At 45.3% G+C, this 23,755-nt stretch overlaps 1 protein-coding gene across 1 annotated transcript in view; it reads left to right on the top strand.

Moving 5' to 3' along the window:
- DNAJC10 (DnaJ heat shock protein family (Hsp40) member C10) overlaps nt 1-23,755 on the top strand; it is an 89,219-nt gene that overhangs the window by 262 nt on the left and 65,202 nt on the right. Inside the window, exon 2 of the mRNA XM_077448130.1 lies at nt 12,100-12,428. Within this exon, the coding sequence (XP_077304256.1) occupies nt 12,234-12,428 (195 nt within the window). The 5' untranslated portion in view covers nt 12,100-12,233. The remainder of the gene's footprint in view (nt 1-12,099; nt 12,429-23,755) is intronic.

Raw genomic sequence — 23,755 nt, forward strand, 5'->3', positions numbered from 1 at the left:
TCCTGTACTGACTCTTGTACATAGAGAGGGGTGCTGGGTGTGTGACCTCCTATAGCCTCACTGAGCTTCTTCCCACATCTTATGCACAGCCTGTCGCTGCAGGACACTCTAAGATTTTACATAGAGTTCTATCTGTCACATTGGGATCAATAGGAAATCATTGTCCAATGTAAAGGGACCTCCTGAGATGTATGTTTCATATATATATGAGCTCATCCCTACTCAGGTGTATCAGCTACTTTGCCACAAGAAGGGTGACCCATTGCAATCAATGTGTACAAATGAACGAGTATATGCGCAGAGTAATTCTGCATACATTCACAATTGAGTCCTGAAGGGACACAGTCCGGAAGATTGTCCTGAAAATTTGAATGTTCGTGCAATTTAAAAAAGTATAACGGGCAGTACTCGATTCGTGTTGTTGTTTTTTTTTTTTTTTTTTTTTTTTCCCAAGATCACTCTTATGGCATGCGATTACCTCGTGCACACATTCACAAAGCATTATAATGTGAATGCAGCCGAGGGCTATAACTCCTGTTTTTTTGTTTTTGCCATGTGTCCCCCTTTGAGGAGATTTCCCTTCACTTCTTGTCCCATAGACAAAACAGAAAGTAAGAGGAAATTCCTGTAAAGTGAGAGAATCCCAGGTTGTCACCAGAACTAGCGTCCCTATTGGAAGATTTCCTTTCCATTCCTGTTCTGGTGACAAACCAAAATGTGAGATTTTCTTTCACTCTCGGTGATAACCTATATACAGACGAGGGTTTTAATCCCTCTCCACTCTCCGAAAAAACAAAAAAGTTTTGCTTTTTATTTTATTTTTATTTATTTTTTACCACCTTAAGACCAGGCCTTTTTCTGACACTTTTCGTTTACATGTAAAAATGTGTATTCTTTGCTATAAAATGACTTAAAACCCCCAAATATATGATGTGTGTGTGTGTGTGTGTGTATATATGTATGTGTGTGTGTGTATGTGTATGTGTATGTGTATATATATATATATATATATATATATATATATATATATATATATATATATATATATATATATATATATATATATATATATATATATATATGTATGTATGTTACACCGAGTAAATAGATACCAAACAGGCCATGCTTAAAAGTTGTGCAAGGCGACAAACTACATACATTTATATTATCCATAGGTGACACTTTAAAGTCTTTGCAGGTTACCACTTTAGATTTACACAGGAAGGAGTGTCCTCGAATTGTTGCTCTCGATGTGACTTTCGCGGTGATACCTCCTCACATGTAGTGTATTTGCTGTTTATCCACTTCCCACCCGGCCAATGCATACGGCCGGGTGGGAGCCGTCTACTCCTGATAGGACGTTCAGGAACGTCATTCAGGAGTAGCGGGATCACGCGCGCCCGCGCAGCAGCGCGATCCCGATGTGCTCGTGTCACCCGGACACGGCACATCTCAGATCGGCAGGAGGGCTCTGTGATTGGCCCTCCTGATCACATGACGGCCGTGTCCAATCACGGCCGTCATGTGATGTAAACAAACAGCCGGTTGCTAGGCAATCGGCTCTCCTCTCCTCACACGGAAGTCACCGCTGAGGAGAGGAGAGCAGAACGCTGCAGCCGGCTGATGATCAGTGAGTATGGGCTGCTTTTTACAGCTTTTTACTCACTGATCATCAGTGTAGTGTAAACACACAACACACCACACAGTACAAACACAGTCCCCATACATGTCCCCAAATAATAAAAACACATGTCCCTAATAATAAAAATATGTCCCACTAAAATCACATGTCCCAATGATTATCTGCACACATATGTACATGATCACCTGCACACATATGTACATGATCATTTGCGTACATATGTCCGTGATCACACAAACCAATTATTATACACTTAACGGAATTTGTTTTTACCAAAAACATGTAGCAGAATACATTTTGGCTTAAATTTATGACAAAATTTGATTTTATTGGATTTCTTTTCAAATAAAAAAAAGAAAATATTGTTTTTTTTCCAAATTTCCGCTATTTTTGCGCTTATATCGCAAAAAAAAAAACGGAGTCGTGAATAAATAACACCAAAATAAAGCTCTATTTGTGCGAACAAAATGATAACAATTTCATTTGGGTACAGTGTAGCATGACCGCGCAATTGTCACTGAAAGCGCTAGAGCGCTGAAAGCTGAAAATTGGGCTTGGAAGGAAGGGGGCGAAAGTGCCCTGTATTGTAGTGGTTATGTACCGACATTTGCCTTTGGGGATGGGGGAACTGTACCCCCCCCCCCTTTTATTTTATTTCTTTAACATTGTACCTTTTTTATTATCACAAGGAATTTAAAGAGGAGCTTCAGTCTCTTACAAAAACTGTAGCACCTCACCTGTCTCACTACCCAGTGATGTACTCACCCCAGCCATTTTCTCCCTGTGTCCTCCCTCGGCAGCACAGATGACTTTACTATGGGCACTCGGCTGTGACAGCTTGCAACTTCACAGCTGGGTGCCCACTGCATATGCACGAGCTGGGCTCTGTGACTGGTCCAGACATCTTCTGGGACACATGACTTTGGGAGGGGGGGGGGGGAACTTCTGCTTCCGTTCCGATCTCCTAAAGTGATCGGAAGTGGGAGCAGTCACCTGTCAAAATTGAGTACCCGCTTCCTTCGTTTCTCCCCCCCAAAAGATTAATTTTACAAACAGGTGGCGGGGAGGAGGCCTTACAGTGGAATAAGCTCACCTTTATTCAAGAGCATCAGAGTCACCAGCCCTTTTCTGATTCAAGATAAGTTCACCTTAGGGCCGGTTCACACAGGGGGCGATGCGAGGCGACACGGCTTGCCTCGCCGTGACCTGACAAGTCGCCCCCGTTCTGTACAATGGAACCATTCTGAGAGGAGCGACTCGAGTCGCTCCGACTCAGAAAAAAGGTTCCTGTACTACTTTTGGGCGACCTCGGGGCGACTTGCATTGACTTCTATACAGAAGTCATTTGCAAGTCGCCGCTGAGGTCGCGGCAGGTCGCGGCGAGGCAAGTCGGTGTCGCCTCGCATCGCCCCCTGTGTGAACCGGCCCTTTGGGAACATGTTCCCACTTCTGCAGACTCTCCCTGATCTGCTGCCGCCTCAAGTGACAGCAAGCCAGGGAACTTCTCCCCAAACTCATTGTCCCTTTAAAAAAAAAATTAAAATGCAGCCGTGCGGGGCTCCCCCCACCTAGCCGCATCATTCATAGGGTTCTGTGAATGGGAAAACTAGAGCTATAGACAGCCTTTGTGGCTGTTGCCTTGTAGTTCTCAGTGAACTACCCAGGGTTCCGTTGGGCGCTTTGGAAGTCATTGAGTCTTCCTGTCAGTGTGTAAATGCCTGCCCGTAGGAGCAGATAGCTTACACAGAGAGTCTGCAAGAACCCTGCAGTGCACTTTTGATCTACTGAACATGGGTGCAATGTTTATCTGCAAAAATGTGCCCCCCTGGTTCTCTTTACTGAGACATCTGGGGTCTATTATCCCCTAGATCTTTCCTCTGCCCTTAAAGAGGAAGCAAACTTCCTCTGCTGACCTTTACCTATATTAAGGCTTACCTAATGGGTAGTGCAAATGCCTCCTAAATGTGCACTAGAGCTATTTACATTACATGTAGCCAGTGACATCACTGGCGCATGCGCTCTGAAGGAACAGCCACGGGGTGCTGTTCCTTTCAAGTCCTGTGCAATCAACGGTGTCTCCCATACACATGCGCAGGAGTGACGTCATCGCAGCTCATGCCAATCACCGAGCCGGAGCCCGCAAACCCGGAAGCAAGATGGGTGAAAATGGAAGCGGCTGCAGCGTTGACATTGCTGCACTGGAACAGCTTTGTTTTAAGGTAAGTGTCACATAATGTGCTAGTTGCGATGCATGCTAGCACATTATGACTTTACCTTGCAGGAAGAAAAAAATAAAGCTTCCAGTGGTATACAACCACTTTAAAAGCTTCAGATCATACCAAGATCGGTATGATCCAATGCTTTCTTTCAAACCAGTAATGGATTGTTTACAACTGGCACAACTGGAAGTGACAAAATACTTCCGGTTTCTTAGACTATAGAGATGATCAGGGATGAGCTGTATGGTCATACGCAGTCCCAGGTTCCTTGGTGGGACAGGAGAGCCTGGGAAGGTGGGGGGGGGGACCCCTCCCGTCGCCTGTAAAATCAATCCAGCGGCTATTTAGCCACTAGGATTGCTTTTATATGAAAGTGCACTGCCACCTGGGAAAAAAAAAAACATTGGGATTGAGTCATTTATGAACACACAATACAATCTGATTGTAGAGTCTGTGAAGCTTTAATAGAGATGCACGGAAATGTGTGCGCTGTGGAACTGTACTGTACTGCAGCTGACAGAAAGGTGGAATGGAAATTCTACTTCCATTCAATTTATGTGCGTGTACACATGTACATGCTTTTACACACTTGTATGCATAAATAACTGACCTGGTTCACATTTTCCTTTTCTGATAATACAGATCTGAACGTAGCTCACATTTATTGATCTTTATACACTGTGAACCCGTAGAAAACAATTGAACTGCATTTAGATTAGAAAAAAAACAAAAAAAATCGGTCATTAAAAATTCTGCATCATATATGGCAGAGCCACATTGCATAGGTAAGAGGACCTGTGTCTGCCAGGTTCACCTGAAGAATCTATAGGAATCTCTCTTTAGGAGATAAACCCTGGAGTGCGTGCGGTTGCTTGTTTAATGTTAACTGAGACTTGTTCCTTTTTTATTGCTTTATTTTCTGGTCTATCCTGTTGGCCACCAGTACAGAATGGGATCATTTCACCTGTAACATGCCAGAGGAGACCTTTCCCCGAAACACGCCCTGCAGGATTTGCTTGTTTGCTTAGCAGATATGGTGCTTATTATGGAATATTTGTTGAAGTTTGCAGCAAAATGGTAATCTGTCCAAAAAATCATTTGCATATAGTGTATGTACCTGTGCAGTGTAATCTTCCTCATTATAAGGTGGAGGATTAGGGAAGACATGCACAGCCTGATTGGATGGTCCGGTGTAGGGATCTGGTGAGGATCAGGCTATGCATGGCTGATTTATGAGCTCTTCTCATTATTTCAAGCACTTTGTATACAGGGCTGCACGTGAAACATCAGGGAGTTTTCTTGGTGTATTTCTAAACTACTATGGCCAAGTTACATATAATATGTGAAATTTTATTTTACAGTTACTCTGCAGATGGTCTTTACAAAGCTTGGTAAGCTGTCAGTTATTACATTGCTGGCAGCTAGCTAAATTATACCAGCAAGGTGTATCCATACACGCTTCCATTCCTAGGGTGACACTGCTTGCCTAGTTCAGCTGCATCATTGTCACTCCTGACCAATTCTGCACTGAATTACAAGTAGCAATGTCAGTGTACAGTGTGCTGCTCACCTGTTCACTAGAACAGGCACGTATCCACAGAATATTACTACAAAGATTCTGAAAGCAATGTGCAGGAGTGAAAGACAAATTAATGTGAAAACTTCAACTACAGCCAAAGCTTGTTTAGCTGTACTTTTCTATTATGGATTACAGGAGTGTAGCTCCTTCTCTACTCCTGTGACCCATTTTCAGCAGACAGCAGGCTAATGTCAAAGAGCAGGCTGGGAAAAGATTGCGACCATATGGTCGGGATCCACCCGGATGCCTGGATCGGCACCTGGCTCAGCCTCAGTTAGTGGCTCCCACAGCCCAGTGCTCCAGTGAGTGCGGGGGGGGGGGGGGGTTAAGAGCTGAGAACTGAGAGATCAGCGATCTTTGATTGCTCAGTTCTCAGTCTTGGTGCCAGCGGAGACAGATTCAACATTGGGCTGATGTTGCATCCACCTAGGTACAGTGGATATAAAAAGTCTACACACCCCTATTAAAATGTCAGGTTTCTGTGATGTAAAAAATGAGACAAAGATAAATAATTTCAGAACTTTTTCCACCTTTTTAATGTGACTTCTAAACTATACAACTCGATTGAACAGCAAACTGAAATATTTTAGGTGGAGGAAAGTAAAAATAAAATAATATGGTTGCATAAGTGTGCACACCCTTAAACTAATACTTTGTAGCAGCTTTTGATTTTATTACAGCACTTAGTCTTTTCGGGTATGAGTCTATCAGCATGGCACATCTTGACTTGGCAATATTTGCTCACTCTTCTTTGCAAAAACACTCCAAATCTGTCAGATTGTGAGGGCATCTCCTGTGCACAGTCCTCTTCAGATCACCCCACAATCGGATTCAGGTCTGGGCCATTCCAAAACTTTAATCTTCTTCTGGAGAAGCCCTTCCTTTGTTGATTTGGATGTATGATTTGGGTCGTTGTCATGTTGAAAGATGAAGTTCCTCGTCATGTTCAGCTTTCTAGCAGAAGCCTGAAAGTTTTGTGGCAATATTAACTGGTATTTGGAACCGTTTATAATTCCCTCTACCTTGACTAAGGCCCCTGTTTCAGCTAAAGGGGAAAAAAAGCCCCAAAGCATGATGCTGCCACCACCATGCTTCACATCATGGGTATGGTGTTCTTTTGGTGATGTGCAGTGTTGTTTTTGTGCCAAACGTATCTTTTGGAATTATGGCAAAAACTTTCAACCTTAGTTTCCTCAGACCAGAACACATTTTCCCACATGCTTTTGGGAGACTTTAGATGTGTTTTTGCAAAATTTAGCCAGGCTTGGATGTTTTCCTTCGTAAGAAAGGGCTTCCGTCTTGTCACTCTACCCCATAGCCCAGACATAAGAATACGGGAGATTGCCACATGTACTAAGCAGATATTCCTGCAGCTCCTTTAGCCTGGGTTCACACATGTGCATTGCGAATTGAAGCTCCGGTTTCACTGCAAAGATAAAAATCAGTTGTTCAGAGGTTCCTCTGCGTTTTTAGCTGCGGATCATTAAGCAGGGAGGGGGGGGGGGGGAGGGGAGAGGGGGGAGGTGTAGTGAGGAGAAGGAGAGAATTTGTGTTCCGAACGGAATGCATCTGCAAATCAGATGCGTTCCCATAGAAGATAATGGGTTGTAATTCGCACCGCAATGCCCAGAAAACGCACACTTCTTCTTTGTGCAATGAGCAGTGCGAATGCAACACACATATGTGAACCAGATGCATTCAAATGTATTTTAAAATGTCCTGCGAATAGGATGCGGTGTAAGCCACATCTAATTCGCATAGGTGTGAACGGGGGCTCAATGTTACTGTAGGCCTTTTTGGCAGCCTCCCTGACCAGTTTTCTTGCCGTCTTGTCATCAATTTTGGGGAGATGTCCAGTTCTTGGTAATGTTACTGTCTAATGCCTTGGAAATTCTTTTGTACCCTTCTCCTGACTGATACAGTGATATCCCTCTGATGCTTTGGAAGCTCTCTGCAGACCATGGCTTTTGCTGTAGGATGCGACTAAGAAAATGTCAGGAAAGACCTACTAGAACAGCTGAACTTTATTTGGGGGTTAAACAGAGTTGCTTTAAATGATGGCAGGTGTGTACTGACTCCTATTTAAAGTGAAGTTACACCCCAAAAAGAAAATGTTTTATTAATATGCATGAAATAAATAAAAAAAAACATTTGGAGAAATGTTATTTTATTTATTTTTACTTTTTTTTTTTTTTTCTCTATGCCTGTTGCTATGTGGTCCCTTGAAATCTGCCTCCTTCATCACATCGGCTCCCAATGTCACTTCCCTCAGTGCCTCCGCTCACTACTGCTCCTGGGATATGTGTGTCATCATTTCCCCAGCAGTCAGTGGGAAACATAGAAGGCTTTCTTGCCATCACAATGGGGTGGGCACTTCTGACACCGCCGCCCGTTGTGATGGCAACCGGATTAGTTGACGGAGTCCTGTCGAAAAATGCCCTCCTGGTATTATGCATGAGCAGTGCTTGCGCAGTACCGAGCTGGCGAACATTGGATTCCACTGTTCTGTGGCTCCATGCTACGCAAGCGATGCACAGTACAGGGCGGGCATTATTCTACAGGGGGCATTTGTTCGAAAGGGCGCTGCAAAAAATTACAGAATGCGCATACTATAGAATGTTTGTGGGCTTCATATGCCCACAAGCAAAATGAAAACAGCCAGAACACCAGGTTCAAAGTTGTTTAAAGCGGGAGTCCGCCGGGAGTTCCGCCGTTGTGTTTTTTTTTTTTTTTTTTAATACTGCAGCTGCTGAGTTTTAAAATAGTGACACTTACCCGTCCAGCGCGCCCGTGATGTCGGCACCCGAAGCCGATCTCTTGATCGTCTCTCGGGTGCTGCCGCCACCATCTTGGGTATGGGAATCAGGAAGTGGAGCCTTTCAGCTTCATTTCCCGGTTCCCTACTGCGCATGCGCGAGTCGCGCTGCGCAATGAGGATGGTCCCCGCTGTCTCTGGGATCCGTGTGTTTCCCAGCAGGCAGCGGGGGACTTTCGGAAAGGGGCGTACCTTCTGCAGAATCTACGCTGGAAGTGGGTACTTTTTGTTATTAGAAAAATCCAATAAACTCAATTTTAGTCATACATTTAGGCCAAAATGTATTCAGCCACATGTCTTTGGTAAAAAAAAAAGTCAATAATTGTATATTTATTGGTTTGCGCAAAAGTTGTCACATCTACAAACTAAGGTACGTTTTCTGGAATTTACGCAGCTTTTAGTTTACGACTGCCTATCTCATTTCTTGAGGTGCTAAAATGGCAGGGCAGTACAAAACCCCCCCAAATGACCCCATTTTGGAAAGTAGACCCCCTAAGGAAATTGATAAGAGGCATGTTGAGCCCATTGAATATTTTATTTTTTTGCCTCAAGCGATTGAATAATGACAAAAAAAAAATTTTTTTTTTTTTTTTTACACAAAGTTGTCACTAAATGATATATTGCTCACACATGCTATGGGCGTATGTGAAATGACACCCCAAAATAAATTCTGCTGCTTCTCCTGAGTACGGGGATACCACATATGTGGGACTTTTTGGGAGCCTAGCCGCGTACGGGGCCCCGAAAACCAAGCACCGCCTTCAGGCTTTCTAAGGGCGTAAATTTTTGAGTTCACTTCTCACTACCTATTACAGTTTTGAAGGCCATAAAATGCCAAGATGGCACAAAACCCCCACAAATGACCCCATTTTAGAAAGTAGACACCCCAAGCTATTTGCTGAGAGGCATGTTGAGTTCATGGAATATTTTATATTTTGCCACAAGTTGCGGGAAAATTACAAACTTTTTTTTTTTTTTTTTTTTTTTCACAAAGTTGTCACTAAATGATATATTGCTCACACATGCCATGGGCATATGTGAAATGACACCCCAAAATAAATTCTGCTGCTTCTCCTGAGTACGGGGATACCACATATGTGGGACTTTTTGGGAGCCTAGCCGCGTACGGGGCCCCGAAAACCAAGCACCGCCTTCAGGCTTTCTAAGGGCGTAAATATTTGACTTCACTCCTCACTACCTATTACAGTTTTGAAGGCCATAAAATGCCAAGATGGCACAAAACCCCCACAAATGACCCCATTTTAGAAAGTAGACACCCCAAGCTATTTGCTGAGAGGCATGTTGAGTCCATGGAATATTTTATATTTTGCCACAAGTTGCGGGAAAATTACAAACTTTTTTTTTTTTTTTTTTTCAAAAAGTTGTCACTAAATGATATATTGCTCACGCATGCCATGGGCATATGTGAAATGACACCCCAAAATAAATTCTGCTGCTTCTCCTGAGTACGGGGATACCACATATGTGGGACTTTTTGGGAGCCTAGCCGCGTACGGGGCCCCGAAAACCAAGCACCGCCTTCAGGCTTTCTAAGGGCGTTACAGTTTTGAAGGCCATAAAATGCCAAGATGGCACAAACCCCCCCCAAATGACCCCATTTTGGAAAGTAGACACCCCTAAATTTAGGGGTACACTAGTGAGACTAGGTAATAAATGGCGGGTGCCCTGAAACTATAAAAAAATAACTAACCAACCAGCGTCACCTGTAACAGTTATATGGTGATCACTGGTGAAAGGGTTAACTAGGGGGCAATCGGGGGGCTTTATGCGGTAGTATATGGGGGTCCCTGGCGCTATAAAAAGCTGCGGCGAACCTAAATACCTACCTGCCTAACTAGCGTCACCTGTGACACTAATACAGCGATCAGAAAAACGATCGCTTATTAGGCTGGGTTCACACTGGAGCGATGCGGGAACGCCACGAATGCGCGGCGGGTTCCCGCATCGCATGCCTCCCGGCGGCAGTTCACACTGCCCTATGCGAACTGCTGGGAGTGTCAGTGAAATGTTACTGACACCCCCAGATCAGTTCGCATATCGCAGTGCGATCTGCAAACTCGGATCGCATGGTGTGAACACCCATGCGATCCGATTCTGCTGCGGGCCAAAAAAAGGGTCCCGTGCGAATTTGCGGCGGGTGCGGCGGGTGTGGCGGGTGCGGCGAATGGCTGAACTCGAATCGCACAGAGATCGGATGTGATTTGCACTGCAGTGCGGTGCGAATCACATCCGTTCTCAAACCGCTGCAATCTGAACCCAGCCTTAGTGACACTGGCGACGGGGGGTGATCACGGGGTTAAACCTTTATTGGGGGGGTTAGGGGGGTACCTTAGAACTAAAGGGGGCTAACCCTAACTGCCCTAACAGTTATTAGTCACAAATGACACCCGCCGGGTGATCAGGGGGTTAAACCTTTATTAGGTAATAAATGGCGGGTGCCCTGAAACTATAAAAAAATAACTAACCAACCAGCGTCACCTGTAACAGTTATATGGTGATCACTGGTGAAAGGGTTAACTAGGGGGCAATCAGGGGGCTTTATGCGGTAGTATATGGGGGTCCCTGGCGCTATAAAAAGCTGCGGCGAACCTAAATACCTACCTGCCTAACTAGCGTCACCTGTGACACTAATACGGCGATCAGAAAAATGATCGCTTATTAGGCTGGGTTCACACTGGAGCGATGCGGAAACGCCGCGAATCCGCGGCGGGTTCCCGCATCGCATGCCTCCCGGCGGCAGTTCACACTGCCCTATGCGAACTGCTGGGAGTGTCAGTGAAATGTTACTGACACCCCCAGATCAGTTCGCATATCGCAGTGCGATCTGCAAACTCGGATCGCATGGTGTGAACACCCATGCGATCCGATTCTGCTGCGGGCCAAAAAAAGGGTCCCGTGCGAATTTGCGGCGGGTGCGGCGGGTGTGGCGGGTGCGGCGGGTGCGGCGAATGGCTGAACTCGAATCGCACAGAGATCGGATGTGATTTGCACTGCAGTGCGGTGCGAATCACATTCGTTCTCATAAACCGCTGCAATGTGAACCCAGCCTTAGTGACACTGGCGACGGGGGGTGATCACGGGGTTAAACCTTTATTGGGGGGGTTAGGGGGGTACATTAGAACTAAAGGGGGCTAACTCTAACTGCCCTAACAGTTATTACAGTCACAAATGACACCAATGCAAAAAAAAAAAAAAAAAAAAAAAAAATGACATTGGTGTCACTGTGACTGGGGGGCAGGGGTAATTGGGGGGGTGTGAGTGTGCCTGGCATGTTCTACTGTGTGTGTAGAGTGTTGGTGCAACTCACCGATCCGCTCTCCTCCGTGTCGGAACGGAAAATACCGACACGGAGGAGAGAATACATCACTTCCTCTCCTGTGTTTACATTACAGGAGAGGAAGTGATGTCACGGGGGATTTCCATTCGTCGAGAGCGATCGCGAGGGGGTGGCCATGAATGAATGGCCGCCCCCTCATCCCGGATCGCTCTCGAAGAAATGCCGACCGCCGCAGGCACCGGGGGGGGGCCCGATCGGGCCCCCCACCCGCGGGCAGGCAGGGACTTATATATACGCCCATATGCCTGCCCGTGCCATTCTGCCGACGTATATCGTCGTGCGGCGGTCGGCAAGTGGTTAAGGTTTGACCTCATATTATCGGGTTTTGGTAAATCTGAAGGCAAAAATCTGCAGACAATCTAATAGTGTGTATTGGGTTATAGGCTGTATTGCTTGCTGCGGGCACCCCCCACATCTCCAGCAATAAATAACCAAAGTTTAAAAAAATACATCTCCAATTGTATCTTTTTATTTTTATTTCTTCAGATTGAAGAACCAGAAGCAGTCAGTAGAGAAGCCATCACCATGCACTTCAGTTAATTAAATCAGATGCAAAATGAACTAGTCAGTGTGCCTACAGACTGTCCTAATATTTGAATTTGTCAACATATCTCTGGACCATGGAGCCTTCAAGTGCACAGAGCTGTATTTTAAAGAGACAAGTTTTTTATTTGATTGTCATATCTCTTGCTGTGCTTGTTTACATGGATGAAGACTACTATAGTTTACTTGGTGTATCCAGAGCATCTAGTAATAGAGAAATTCGACAGGCTTTTAAGAAGCTGGCACTGAAATTGCATCCTGACAAGAATAAGGTAAGTGATCTTGTGTTTGTTGTGATTCTGTTTAAAAGTTGCATTCGCATCAGAAAAATCAGTAATTTTTTTTTTTTTTGTTCTGAAAATACATTGAAAATGTTAAATTGAAATCGATGTCAGAATTTATTGAAATACATGACTCTTTTTTAGGGAGCTTCCCCTCATTGCTTGTCTTGGGGATCACACAGAATGTGTAATAACTTTCCAATAGGGGTTGTAGTTTTAACCTCTCCAGACTCTGCTGCTATTGTTGCTGTTTAAGTGACATGGTTCCTGCATTAGGCCCACAGACCATAATAACCTGACAAATGTTCTACCACTTCATTGGTTTATGCAAAACTAAATAGAACATTTTGGCTGGAGTCTGCCTTCATCAAATCCTGGTGTTCAATGCATGTGATTTATTTATTTGGGTGTGCCGGGGGGGATTGTACTGCTTACTATGGAGTGACATTTATCCTGATAATTTTCCCAAAGTTGACAATTTATCCCCTAATAGAAAATGGCAGTAATGGCCACAGCAGGTAGAAGTCAACTGGAGTAGTAGACGCTTACCTTGAATGTTCGTGTGTGTTGATAATGTCATGTTTACATAGCAGTTGAACTTTCAGTTTAAATTGGCTAAATTCATTTCCAGGTGTAACAATACAACATGTGTGCAAATTGGACAAATAAAAATTGGTTGATTCAGCAGGGATTGGCCGAATTTTGTTCAGTGTGTGCTCGTCCTTATTTAACGCATGTTGCTAGTTAAAATGGACAAGTTGGGAAAACTTTTGTGACTTGGCAGCTACAGTTTATTCAGGGAGTGCTGGGTCCTGCTGTAATAATAGTGTCCCAACAGGGAGGATGGATTTCTCCATCCAACTCATTTGTGTGTTGTGGGTTTTTTTATTTTTTTCCAGGCCTCAAAAGAATAAAAATAAATAAATACATTTCATCTGTGGCCAGCTTAACAGTTTATTAAGTTTACAGAGCAGCCACATCTGGAGTAGAAATGCTCTTCCTCTGCCCGCATATTTCAAAGAAGGACCCTCGTGCCCGATACACACAATGAAATTATCGGACGGATTAATTAATATTTTTTGTTGGGGTGTGTGTGTGTGTGTGTGGTGTTGGGTTTTTTTTGTTTTTTTTTCTTTTGAAAATTCTCATTGGACAGAATAAAAATTCGAAAGTGATGTCATGTGTTGTAATGCCTTTTTGTTTTGGAGCGACAGCTGTACTTATTAGCCACCTCGCGCCCGCCCTATAGCCGAATGACGGCCGTAGAGCAGGCGCGTTCGTCCGGGTGGCCGTCCCTGGACGTCCTGTTTACTTCCGCAATGCGCGCCGCCGCGTGCGCGCATCGCGGAAGTTCGGTGTTCGCCGTGTCCCCCGGATACAAGCAAACACAGATCGCTGTAAACGGCCAATCACAGCGGCCGTTTACAGCGTGATCGGCGTGTCCAATGGGAGATGATCTCATATGTAAACATATGAGATCATCTCTCAGCGCCGCTCTCCCTCCTCACACAGACAGCGTGTGAGAGGGGAGAGATGAACGCCTGCAGCAGCCGTCAGTGTGTATATAAAAAAAAAAAAAAAAAAAAAGAGTAAAAAAAGAGTGCCATCCTGCCCCAGTGCCATCTGTCATCAGTGCCACGTATCAGTGCAATTTGTCATCAGTGCCACCTGTCAGTGTCACGTGCCATCTGTCATCAGTGCCACGTATTAGTGCCACGTATTAGTGCCATCTGTCATCAGTGCCACATATTAGTGCCATCTGTCATCAGTGCCACATATTAGTGCCACGTGTCATCAGTGCCACGTATCAGTGCCATCTGTCATCAGTGTCACGTGTCATTGTCCTGGTATTTCAAAAGTGTAATAAGTAGTCAACAAGTTAGATGTGTAATTTTATGTTCCTAGAACACATGACGGTGCTCCCTGCATGTTGGGCCTCTCTATGTGGCCAGGCTGTGAAAAAGTCCCACACATATGGTATTGTAATACTCAGGAGGAGTAGCAGAATTTTTTTGGGGGTGTCATTTGTGGTATACACATGCCCTGTGAGAAAAATAACCTATTACAATGACAAGTTTGTGGAGAAATGAAAAATCTTAATTTTGCAAAGAATTGTGGGAAAAAATGACCTCAAAAAGCTCACTATGCCTCTTGCTAAATACCTTGGAATGTCTACTTTCCAAAAAGGGGTCATTTGGGGGGTATTTGTACTTTCCTGACTTGTTCGGGTCACAAGAAGCGAGATAGTCCACCAGTACATCAGATGTGATCAATTTTGTGCGATTCGCACCACAGCTTGTAGACTCTCTAACTTTTACAAAGACCAAATAATATCCACTAATTTGGGTTATTTTTACCAAAGATATGTAGCAGTATAAATTGTGGCCAAAATTTATGAAGAAAAATTAATAATTTGCATAATTTTTTCACAGAAACAAAGAAATATGCGTTTTTTTTTTTTCAAAAATTTTTTTTTTTTCATTTATAGCGCAAAAAATAAAACCCCCAGAGGTGATCAAATACCACCAAAAGAAAGCTCTATTTGTGGGAAAAAAAGGACAAAAAATTCATTTGGGTACAGTGTTGCATGACTGAGTAATTGTCATTCAAAGTGTGAGCACCGAAAGCTGAAAATTGGTCTGGGCAGGAAGGGTGTTTAAGTGCCCAGTAAGCAAGTGGTTAAACTAAAATCATATGATCTGGCGTCATGCATGTCCGATCAAATAACATCAGATGAAATGTCCTGATTGGCTCTCGAAAGCTCTGTACCAATGATCCAGTGATCGTACAGTTGCTTTGAAAGCAGTATTTTTCGTGCGATTTTTCTGATTGTGTGTACCTGGCATTGCTCTGTGTGTAGAATCAGTAGTCTTACTTCAGAAGTCCAGCATGCCTCTACTGTGTCAGAGCAAGAGATCTCAAATTGGCAAAGGTCTTTCTCTTGGTGCACTGTGCTAGATCCAATGTGATTCGCAGCGCACTGCAAATCACATGCAATGTCTGTGCGATGTGATTTCAGCCATATGGATGAATTTGCATCTCATTTGGACCAAACTCACACAGGACCCCCCCCCCCCCCCCCCATCCGCACCAGAATTGAATGAGTATTCACACACATGCAATCTGATTCCTGTCCGAACTGTCAGCCTGGGAGCTAGAGAGAAGTCTTCCTCACTGAATGATCGTTCTGACAGACAATTTCAGTGAGAATTCAATGTAAGGCCTCATGCACACGAGACGCAGTTAAACGCGCGTTCAGATGCAGTTGGACAGTTTTTTCAACTGCCCCTGAACTCATTCAATGTTATCCTATGTGTCCATGCACACAGTCTCGTTTTTTTCCGTTTTTATGCAGTTGCGTTTAATCTCGTTTTTCCAGAAGCAAAAAAATGCGTTCAGAAGCAAAAATTTCCACGTTTCAGACGCAAAACGCGGTAAAACGCCGCTACCGCGTTTAGCCGCGTTTGCGTTTATATGCGTTTTTTAAAGGTGACCTTTTTTTTTACATTAAAAATCTCAAAAATGATTGCAAATGATGAAAAACCATTAGAAAAATATTTTAAACAATTGCAATTGCAAGTGGACAATCCACAACTTGTGGCAAGTGACATGGCAGGTGGCAAGTGGACAATCCACAACTTGTGGCAAGTGACGTGGCAGGTGAAGTGGCAAGTGACGTGGAAAGTGGACAATCCACAACTTGTGGCAGGTGACGTGGCAAGTGACGTGGCAGGTGACGTGGCAAGTGACCTGGCAGGTGACGTGGCAAGTGGACAATCCACAACTTGTGGCAAGTGACATGGCAGGTGGCAAGTGATGTGGCAAGTGGACAATCCACAACTTGTGGCAAGTGACGTGGCAGGTGAAGTGGCAAGTGACGTGGCAAGTGGACAATCCACAACTTGTGGCAGGTGACGTGGCAAGTGACCTGGCAGGTGACGTGGCAAGTGACCTGGCAGGTGACGTGGCAAGTGACCTGGCAGGTGACGTGGCAAGTGGAAAATCAACAACTTGTGGCAGGTGACTGGCATGTGACGTGGCAAGTGGAAAATCAACAACTTGTGGCAGGTGACTGGCATGTGACGTGGCAAGTGGACAATCCATAACTTGTGGCAGGTGACGTGGCAAGTGGACAATCCATAACTTGTGGCAGGTGACGTGGCAAGTGGACAATCCACTTGTGGCAGGGGACGTGGCAAGTGGACAATCCACTTGTGGCAGGGGATGTGGCAAGTGACGTGGCGAGTGGACAATCCACAACTTGTGGCAGGTGATGTGGCAAGTGGACAATCCACTTGTGGCAGGTGACGTGGCAAGGGACGTGGCAAGTGGACAATCCACAACTTGTGGCAGGTGACGTGGCAGGTGACGTGGAAAGTGATGTGGCAAGTGGACAATCCACTACTTGTGGCAGGTGATGTGGCTGGTGACGTGGCAAGTGGACAATCCACATCTTGTGGCAGGTGACATGGCAGGTGACGTGGAAAGTGGTGTGGCAAGTGGACAATCCACAACTTGTGGCAGGTGATGTGGCTGGTGACGTGGCAAGTGGACAATCCACATCTTGTGGCAAGTGACGTGGCAGGTGATGTGGCAAGTGACGTGGCAAGTGGACAATCCACAACTTGTGGCAGGTGACGTGGCAGGTGATGTGGCAAGTGGACAATCCCCAACTTGTGGCAAGTGACGTGGCAAGTGACGTGGCAAGTGGACAATCCAAAACTTGTGGCAGGTGACGTGGCAAGTGACGTGGCAGGTGATGTGGCAAGTCACGTGGCAAGTGGACAATCCACAACTTGTGGCAGGTGACGTGGCAAGGGACGTGGCAAGTGGACAATCCACAACTTGTGGCAGGTGACGTGGAAAGTGATGTGGCAAGTGGACAATCCACAACTTGTGGCAGGTGATGTGGCAAGTGACGTGGCAAGTGGACAATCCACAACTTGTGGCAGGTGATGTGGCTGGTGACGTGGCAAGTGGACAATCCACAACTTGTGGCAGGTGATGTGGCTGGTGACGTGGCAAGTGGACAATCCACAGCTTGTGGCAGGTGGCATGGCAGATGACGTGGCAAGTGGACAATCCACATCTTGTGGCAAGTGACGTGGCAAGTGGACAATCCACAACTTGTGGCAGGTGACGTGGCAGGTGATGTGGCAAGTGGACAATCCCCAACTTGTGGCAAGTGACGTGGCAAGTGGCGTGGCAAGTGGACAATCCAAAACTTGTGGCAGGTGACGTGGCAAGTGGACAATCCACAACTTGTGGCAGGTGACGTGGCAGTTGGACAATCCACAACTTGTGGCAGATGACGTGGCAGATGACGTGGCAGGTGACGTGGCAAGTGGACAATCCACAACTTGTGGCAGATGACGTGGCAGATGACGTGGCAGGTGACGTGGCAAGTCACGTGGCAAGTGGACAATCCACAACTTGTGGCAGGTGCCGTGGCAAGTGACACGCTAAATACAAGTACACTGCAGCTCTCACAGCTGCTGCTACTCACTCTGGTCTCACAAAATTGCTGAAATAGTTAATAATACTGTTTTTTTGAGCTGGGGAGGGTCTATGATGTTAGCTTAACTAAACGCTTCTAGACGCAAACGCGGTAAAACGCCGCTAAATCGCGGTAAAAATCGCGGCAAAACGCGCGTTTCTAAACGCGGGTTTCAACATGTGTCCAGCAGCGTTTGCATCTGCGTCTCGTGTGCATGAAGCCTAACATTTTAAGTCAAAAAAACAAGTAACATCGTAGCTATCCTATTTCCTGAGTTCCCTGTCAGACAGATTTGTGAGTGAGAGCTGCAGGTGACAGAAGAAAGTCTTTGTGTGCACAAGGAGTTGACTCTTAATTAACCAGGGCGTGCTCCCCCTCCCCTTTTTTTTTTTTTTTTTTTTTTTTTCCTTCAACCTGTAAAAGCGCTATTTTAACAGTTTTATCTCCTCCTGTTCCATGTTTCTTTTTTTTTTTTATTATTTGCTTGAAACATATTTTTTTTTTTTTTTTTTTTTTATAAAGCACATATGTAGATTATCTTTTAAGAATTTGCTGTTTAAAATATGTAGCTTAGGGTATATCTGTTTTTAGATCAGTAAGAACTATAACTTGCTGATGCATTATGAGAAAAATGAAATGTATGCCAAAAAAAAATGCTTTGTACCAAAAATGTAATTATAATGTTGCAGTAAATAGAACAAGTAGCAGAGTAAAATGTATGTCGCGCCCCCCCCCCCCCCCCCCTGCATTTTTTTTTTTTCTCCTTTTTAAAATGCAAATATATTTTAAAAATTCTCAGAGGACTTTAGGGTCATGAGAAATGCCAATTTGTCCTCCAGAAAAACGGAAAATTCTATACTCACCTTTCCGTAATTTTCCTTTCCTGACGCATCTTCATGGCACCACACACTGGGTTGTGACTCCGCCCCCACAACCTGACAGGATTGGTTAACTATAAATTTGAAGGGGAGACCTCCTGCTGCATTCTCTGTAAATATCATCATAAACTAAACAAACGGGAGGGAATTGTGTGGTGCCATGAAGATGCGTCAGGAAAGGAAAATTACGGAAAGGTGAGTATACAATTTTCCGTTTTTCCTGACGCCTTCATGGCAGCACACACTGGGAAATAACTCGCCAGACGGGTGGGTAAATGCAAAAAATATTTAATTCCTATAATCAGGGCTTGACAAACCCCGGTCGCCAGGTCGCATTTGCGCCTAGATTTCGTGTCCTGGCGACTGGGGCAACGCTGCTGGGGTATCCTGTCTCCATTTGGACCCCGAACTCCGCCACGCAATTCCATCGGGCCGCGCCGGCCAGTAATTGAGGCCGCGGCTTTGCGGCCTTCTAAAATCTTTCGGTAGTCTGGCGCCATCTTGTGGTGGATGTAGAAATTACACCCTATTCCAATAATGCTAATTCCTAATGGAGTGAAGCTCCCCTGCCTGTTTTTTGCCCAACGGTGAGTGTGGTGGCTGGTAAATGGCTTCTCATTATAATATATATATATATATATATATATTATTAATTTAATTATATATATATATATATATATATATATATATATATATATATATATATATATATATATAATTTTTTTGTAATATTTTTTTTTTTTTTTTTTTTTTTTTTTTTGTAAAAAGTAAAAAAAAAAATTATTTTAATTAAGGAAAAAAATATTATTTGTAATCCTCCCTGCTTGACCCCTTTCACAAGGGCTGTCTGATCAGGTTCACCTGTCAGTTTTTCAGGCGGACCTGATCGAACCCTTAGCAGGGAAATGGCAGTAAATGAGCGGGAATATGTCGGAAATAATAGTCACATTCTTTTGTTAACCACTTCGTGCCCGCGCTATAGACTAAAGATGTCTACAGCGCGGACACCAATTGCCGGGAGGGCGTCCCTAGACATCCTCCTGTTTACTTCCCCTCTGCACGCCGCCATGGGCGAGCATCGGGGAAGTTCTGTGTTGGCCGTGTCCCTTGGATACAGCCAATCACAAATCATGCTAAATGACCAATCACAGCGGCCATTTAGCACTCGAGCGGTGTGTCCAATGAGAGGTGATCTCATATGTGGGGGGCTGGGGGCTATCTTCCCCTCACTCGTCTCCATGTCAGGCCAGGGACAGGTCCAGATCGCCGTCACCGACCTGGCAATAGTGCGTGAGGAAGCTGGCAGTCCGCGTCTAGTTCCATGAGGAATAATCAAGAGAGAGTCCGTCTTCCTAAAGGAGATAGTAGCTGACAAGTAGTTGGTGATGGTGGATTTAATGTCCAGCGGATGAGGATCTCCCTGATCATCAGTGAAGGATGGAAGGACAATATCTTGGTTATAGTGAAAGGAAGAAGCCACTTTGGGTATGAAACGATCTGAGGGTCTAAGAACTACTCTGTCTGGAAAGAAAACCAGATAAGGCTCTGAAATAACCAGGGCTTGAATTTCCGACACTCTCTTGGCTGATGTTATGGCAATTAGAAAGGCAAGCTTCAAAGTCAAGTCCCATAGTGAAATAGATTCCACAGGAATAAACGGTGGACTAGAAAAGGCATGGAGAACTACCGACAGATCCCACGATGGAAACATGGGCTTCCTGGGAGGCTTTATCTTCAGACTAGCCTTAAGAAATTGGATGACCAGGGGATGAAAAGCCCATTTGGTGCCTGTTTTAGCAGAGAGAGCTGAAACCTGCACCTTGAGGGTGCTTGAACTGAGGCCTTTGTTAATTCCCGACTGAAGGAACTCCAGAATTTGAGGTGGTCCCGGAGTAAGAGGATTCCAATTTCTTTCTCGGGCCATAAGGCAGAACTTTTCCCAAATCCTAGCATAGATGGAATTCGTGGAAACTTTCCTAGCCTGCATTAAGGTAGAAATGACCTCCTGGGAACAGCCTTGCGCCTTCAGCCTAGACCTTTCAACTTCCAGGCCATCAGATGTAACCTCTCGGGAGCAGGATGAAGGAACTGTCCCTGTGAGAGAAGGTTTGGTTCTAGTGGCAGAACAATTGGTGGCTGGACACTGAGTTGTAGAAGGGTTGTAAACCACGGCTTCCTCGGCCAGAATGGGATTACTGCGATTACCGTTGCTGAGGACCCCCGAAGTCTGGACAGGAACCTCGCAATTAGAGGAGTAGGCGGGAATATGTACCCCAACTTGAAACTCCATGGATGTATCAGACAGTCTATTCCCTCGGCTGATGGAAACGGATTCCTCGACAGGAACCTGTGACATTTGGTGTTTAAAGGAGTGGCTGCCAGATCTATCTCCGGTGTCCCCCAGGTTTCCGTCAGGAGAGAAAAGATTTGAGGACTCAAAGACCACTCGTTGTTGGACAACGGCCTCCGACTCAGATAGTCGGCCAATGCATTCTGCGTTGCTGGGACATATATTGCTCTCAAGTCCGTTAGGTGAACTTGGGCCCATTCTAAAATGGGACGAACCTCCTCCATCAAGGTAACACTTCTTGTACCTCCCTGTCTCTGCACATAAGATACTGCCACCTTGTTGTCCATCCTGATAAGCACACTCTTCCCCGAGAGCAGAGACGTGAATGCCGTTAGGGCATGAAAGGCCGCCCTGAGCTCCAAAATATTGGAAACTACTCCTAGGGCTTGGAACTGCCACTGGCCCTGGACTGCTAGATCCTGGTAGTGTCCTCCCCAGCCGCTCTGGCAAGCATCCGAAGTCACCACTTCTGGGTCTGGAGGGATTATTGGCTTGTATTTCTCTAAATTGTTCTGGTGTGTCCACCACCATACTGATCGTTTCACCGACTTGGAGATGACAATGGTCTGATGCATGGACACTCCATTCCACTGCTTGAGAAAGGAGTTTTGCAGGGTCCTCATGTGCCATTGGGACCATTGCACCATGGGTATGGTGGCTGACATGGATCCCAGCATGCTTAGACAGACCCTGGCTGACAGATGACTTGCTGACAGTAGTCTCCGCATCTTTTGAATTAGGAGCTGAACCTTTGCCTGTGGGAGCTGAACTCTGTTCAGTTCGGTGTCCAGATGTGCTCCTAGAAACACCATCTTCTGAGTGGGTTGTAAACTGCTTTTTTTTCCAATTGACGATCCATCCGAAGTTGTGGAGAGTTGAAAGAAGAATTTCCCGATGCTGAAGCAATAACTCTCGACTTTTTGCTAACAGTAGGATGTCGTCTAAATAATGGTGAATTCGAAGACCTTTTCCCCTGAGGAATGCTACTAATGGTAGGAGAATTTTGGTAAAAGTCCTGGGAGCTGACGAAATGCCGAATGGAAGGCACCGAAACTGGAAATGGGAATGATTGATGGCGAACCGAAGAAATTTCTGAAAGGCCAGATGTATTAGGATGTGAAGGTAGGCGTCCGACAAATCTACTGACAGCATCCAATCGCCCAGACTTATTGCTAAGAGTATGGACTGGAGACTCTCCATCTTGAAGGCTTCTATTTTGATGTTCCTGTTGAGCCTCTTGAGATCCAGTACCGGACGAAAATCTCCTGTCCTCTTTTTCACCAAAAATAACGGAGAGTAGAAGCCTCTCCCTCTTTGAGTTGATGGAACCTCCACAATAGCCCCCTTCTGTTTTAAATCTGCTACATAGGAGATTTTTCCTGAATAGTGTGGAAGGCAGTCTGGTAGGCTGAAAGTGGTTTCCTGGAAACCCGTTCACGAACCCCCATTTGTGCCCATACTTGATTGTGGACAGTGCCCAAATGTCCTGTATATGTCTTGTCCAGATCTGAAGAAACCCTCTTAGCCTGGCGCCCACCTGGGCTGGGTGAGCGGGCAAACTTTCAAAAGGACTTTGGATGTTCCCCTGCAGGTGAAGCCTTGGTCTTCTGCATTCTCAGAAAGGAAGGCTTAGTATTCTTCCAATCCCTCCTGAATTCTCTGCCGGGACGGTAGGATCTGGAGTCCCTATACTTATCCGGAAGGTTTCGCCTAAAAGAAGGTCCTTTCTGAGCCTTGGGTCTTCTATCAGAGGGAATCAGCCCAGATTTCCCTCCTGTGACTTTGGAAATAGCCGAGTCCAGTTTGGCCCCAAAGAGATTAGAACCATCATAAGGGATCCTGCACCAATTAATTTTGGAGGCTGTATCGGCCATCCATGGCTTCAGCCATAAGGCCCTCCTTGCTGTCACTGATGCCAACATTGTTCTGGCCGAGGACCTTATGATGTCCACTGAGGCCTCCGCCACAAAGTCACCTGCCAATCTAATCTCTTGCAAAGAAGAGACTAATTTCTCCATTTCTGCACCTTCTAGAAGATCCTTCTCCAATTTAGTAGCCCATCCAGAAATTGCTCTTGCCACCGCTGCCGTGGTAATAGCCGGCCTGCAGGAGCCCCCTGCCATGGAATACGCTTTCTTTAATTCCAAGTCCATTTTACGGTCCAGTACGTCTTTAAAAGAGACCGCATCTTCGATGGGTAAAATGACATGACAGGCCAGACGCATCAGGGAGGAATCCACTATGGGAGCATTAACTAAAGGTTTAACCTTTGATTCGTCCAGAGGATACATTTTCGCTAATCTGTTAGCGATGCTTGGTCGTTTGTCTGATTCCCACTCGTCTTTAATAAGGTCTCCGAGTTCCTCAATAAATGGGAAGGACTCTGGTCGTCTTTTTAAATTGGGAAAATATTTGCGGGTTTTCTGAGGCTCAGAAATAATATCCTCCCAGCCGATAGCCTCTTTGACTGATCTTGCAAATGGCTCCACCAAAGAAAAATCAAATCCTGCAGACATCTCCTGGCCGTCATTATCTGAAGATGATTCCGAAGCCTGGGAGTGATATGGGTGTGCAGTGGATGTGCTAGGGCCTG

Source organism: Lithobates pipiens, unplaced genomic scaffold, assembly GCF_037356315.1.
Source record: "Lithobates pipiens isolate NorthernLeopardFrog02 unplaced genomic scaffold, aLitPip1_a1.2 Scaffold_22, whole genome shotgun sequence".
NCBI lineage: Eukaryota > Metazoa > Chordata > Amphibia > Anura > Ranidae > Lithobates > Lithobates pipiens.